General features: G+C 33.2%; 1 protein-coding gene across 1 annotated transcript; it reads right to left on the bottom strand.

Annotated features, from left to right (window-relative positions):
• Positions 1 to 934: 934 nt before the first annotated feature.
• LOC106345137 lies at positions 935 to 1,965 on the bottom strand. The gene is made up of 4 exons (XM_013784393.1): positions 1,946 to 1,965; positions 1,769 to 1,868; positions 1,304 to 1,674; positions 935 to 1,190 (listed from the first exon to the last, which is right to left on the bottom strand). Exons 2-4 carry the CDS (start codon positions 1,859 to 1,861, stop codon positions 935 to 937), a joined length of 720 nt encoding a protein of 239 aa, XP_013639847.1. The 5' UTR covers positions 1,862 to 1,868; positions 1,946 to 1,965.
• Between the last annotated feature and the right edge of the window lie 2,046 nt (positions 1,966 to 4,011).

The following is a 4,011-nucleotide window of genomic DNA, read 5'->3' as shown; positions in this document are numbered from 1 at the left end:
AAACAACAATCCAAACAACAATCCTAACTTATATATCCTAAACTATCCATTCAATCCTAAAATTTTCAATCAAACAACCTAAAATCCGAGATCTAACTTCCAAAACCCTAAACAATTGATATAAAACAAGGTTTGGGATGATTCTTACATGATTTGGGGTTTGGGGAAGATATATGAGGGTGAGAAGAGGATTCGCCGGTGAAGGGAAGTGGAGAAGGGCCGGAATCGCGGGAGGAATAGAGAAATCGCCGGAGAGAGATCGTCTTTGAGAGAGAGAGGCGGAAATAACGAAGAAGAAAGAAGAAGGGTTATTATATCTGAAGATTCCGATGGACACGGGTTCGTCAGTATTCTGTCGGTATAATTAAAATATACCAAATGGCGATTCGCGAAAATTTTCACGCGGTTTGGTTCTCCCGGGCAAATTGGATTTCCGACGGAATTCCGACGACTTATTACAAGTTTCTAAATGCAAAATCCATATCTTTGATAAGATATATAGTATTTGCATAAAAATTTAACAATAAAAATGTTTTTATAACACGATTTTACACAACAACATTTTTTGTAATGTAAGATTATATGAATATGATTGTATAAGTATATGAGTGTTAAGATGAGATGTTATGAAAACAATGATATGCATACATAAATATTTTAATGAGTTGTTATATTTGAACGGTTGCGATCTAATACTATACTAAACACTTATTATGTGTTATTTTCATAGTTTTGGCATCTAAATTTATAGATTTTTATGATTGAAATTTTTTAGAAATACATGTCGTCTAGTTCGTCGGAATGTCGTCGGTATATACCGACGAATTACCGACGACCTTTACAAACTTCAACAAAACCCTTGGTCGTCGCTATGTCGTCGGTATATTGGGAGGGATTTCCGACGGACCAATAAAAACAAAAAAAAAAAAAAAAACTAATCTGAATTTTCTGAATCTTCATCAAACTCCCCAACCTCGGCTTCTGGCTCCGAATGTACAACAGCATCATGTCCAAACACAGTCAAATTCTCAACAAGTTGAACATTTTCCAGATCTTCAACTGCCTGAGCGTTGCTGGTAGAATCTGGTTGCAATGGTTCATCATCATCAGAAGTTCCATCCACTCGTCCTCTTGGGTTGATTTGCGTTACAGTAACCCATGGATCGTCTCTGTACATCACCCGAGGGTAACTGATGTAGCACACATATACATATCAATTATACAAGTATTAGTAAAATATATAACATTAATTAATTATATTGGTAAAAAATTATGAATAGATTGACATACATGATCAGCTTGCGAACCAAGAATGAAAGGATTATAATATTGAAGTTTCCGCCGCGAATGAACTGATGTAACACCAAACGCATCAATCTTCACTCCTCTATCTGGGGTGGTGTCATACCAATCACAATAGAATACTACACAACGCAATCCAACCATTCCAGGAAATTGGATTTCCAATATTTCTTTTATGTTGCCGTAGTAGACATCGTCACCAGAAGAAGATGAAACACCAGCATCATATGTTGTCTTAGAATGACCTTTCCTTGTGAATGCATATCCTCGCGTACAAAATTTAGGATATGATTTGACCACATAGTTTGGTCCCTGCACAAATTCGCGTACCCAATCATCGAACACAAGACCTCTGGCCAAACCATCATTCACCTATAAATTAAAAACATATATGATTGAAAAGTTAATTAGTTTATATTAAATTTAAACTAATCATTTGCATAGGGTAATAGGATATATGACTCACATAACTACGAAGCCACGCAGCAAATCCGTTATCTCTAAGTTGTCGAAGCTCATCTTCTGTTGCATGCCTGTGAGTCATACGCAACTCCGCCATATATACACTATATACAAAAATATTATCAATATGAAATAAATTTATTGAATATTAATCTAACAATAAATGAATAAATATTTTTACCTCTCATATTGTAGAACATCTTCACACAGTATTCAGCAATTTTACCCTAGTATGACTCACCTTTTTGGTTTTTGCCAATAATGTTGTATGTTCCAAATTTAATTAACCCACTCAGTAGAACCAAATTTTGCTCAGTGGTCCATTTGGGACTTCTCTGACGAGCTTGAGTTGAATCTTCTGCATCTGGAATGGCTTCATGAATACCGCTAATATCACCAAGAGCCATTTGTGTAGAAAATTCGGGAAAATCAGTTGTTCCAACATTCAAATCAGTTACATTACCCGTTGGAGCAGAAGAATATGGGGATGCTTGAGATGGATAAGACATCATCGATCCATAATATGGACGATAGTTTGAAACAGCTGACGGCATGAAAAAATTTGGTGGATAACCATAATTTGGCATATGCTGGGGTTGGTTAGGAGATTGATTTTGAAACTGATAGTTGTTGAGATTTGGGTAGTTAAAAGGGTAATTAGAAGAGTTTTGGGTGTTGAAAGGGTTATTGTTTGGATCCATTTAGGTAAACGAATATTTAAAGCTAAAACAAAAGTTTATTGGAGACTAAACTTTTTTTTTTGGTTTAAAGACGAGTTTTTTTCTGTGTACAAATCAAATGAAAGTAGTCTTTTTTTATAGAGGATAAAAAATTATAAATTTCGATATAAATTTTGATATATTTATTTATAATTATTATGAAATAATTGAAATTATATAATTGAGATGGAAAAAAAACATGAAAATCAAAACAACCAATCATAATGCAACACTTGTCACACTTATTATTTCCTTTCTACTTTCAAGAGTGTTAAAAAGTTTTCAACGCTAAATTTGCAGCCTCACATCACATCACTTCTTTTTTATTACAACAAACCATTGTAATAGGATTAATTTTTTAACTGTTGTAAAATGGTTTACACAAACCATCCTAAGTAGTCTCATTTATGCCAACTTTTAACAGTCACACCCATACACATATACATCGGCAACACCACATGATGTAAGTTGATACTTTATGATGAGGAATCAAATTGTTATCAATACAAAAGATCAAAAAGTGTTGATCAAAAAGTGCATATGATAGTGACTATTTATTTCTTTATTCTCGAATGATTGACAGTTGTTTATTGCATAAAGTGCAAATAACATGGCTCGTTGCTAAAACAATATGAGTGTCCTATTATTCAGATCTAATCTACAACCAAACTAAATCAAACCTACCCAAATTATTGAATAAACAACAATATAGTCCAAAACTAATGAATCGAACAGTTTGTTTCTGTGTCCAAACTTTCATAAATATAGGTAAAACAATCACTAACTAAACCTTACGAAAGCAAAATCACCCGAAAACTAAAGAGTTTAAATAACAAATCAAAGATCGGGCTGATTAAGGAATTCAGATTAATTCGTAGGACTGAAATGAAATTCAATACAGTAGTCGATGGGACGTAGCACTAAACCCATAAGATGCATAACTGTGAAATATTATTACTCAAAATTGCTGGGACTTGCAAGGAGCATCTAAACTAATGTTTCTTAAAAAACTTCAAGTTTAATTAAACAAAGCACCAAAATTATCTAACCATATGTTCTAAGAGCCCATGAGAGGGATGCCACGTGTTTTCGTAGTTGTTGAAGTCCCTCCAGCCTTTATCTAATTTCAAAATCAAATGTGATGTTTTCTCTAACCATTGGTCTAACCATTGGTGATTTTTAAAATGTTTATACCTAAGAAAAGTAGAAACATTTAAAAGGTAACCAATAGACAGCATAGAGAATCTCATTTACAGATACTAATACCTACAAAGTGATGACTACATCAATAATATAGTGGAAACTTAATGTTTTCATTATGTTTGTTTACTTGTTGCTTTGGTGAATCTGAGAGTCAGATTATTCATGAATAATAAATAACAATACTCAATTTGTTCTAAAGCTTCCAAAAAGACAGATGAACTGAAATTTGGTGTATGTTTCATGAAATCGAATTAAGAATATATCAATATATTGTGAGACTAACATGCTATTTAATCAAACAAAACACGCTACTTAAGAAATTAGC

This window comes from Brassica oleracea, chromosome C5 (genome assembly GCF_000695525.1).
Source record: "Brassica oleracea var. oleracea cultivar TO1000 chromosome C5, BOL, whole genome shotgun sequence".
Classification (NCBI taxonomy): Eukaryota; Viridiplantae; Streptophyta; class Magnoliopsida; order Brassicales; family Brassicaceae; genus Brassica; species Brassica oleracea.
This window is presented reverse-complemented; position numbering and strand designations above follow the sequence as displayed.

Bases quoted from the DNA above. Each gene is read 5' to 3' on its own strand.
- LOC106345137 (XM_013784393.1), bottom strand. From the start codon at position 1,861: ATGGCGGAGTTGCGTATGACTCACAGGCATGCAACAGAAGATGAGCTT. The intron at 1,675-1,768 runs GTGAGTCATATA...TTTAATTTATAG, and splicing joins CTGCGTGGCTTCGTAGTTAT to GTGAATGATGGTTTGGCCAG. The intron at 1,191-1,303 runs GCAAGCTGATCA...GTGCTACATCAG, and splicing joins AATCCTTTCATTCTTGGTTC to TTACCCTCGGGTGATGTACA.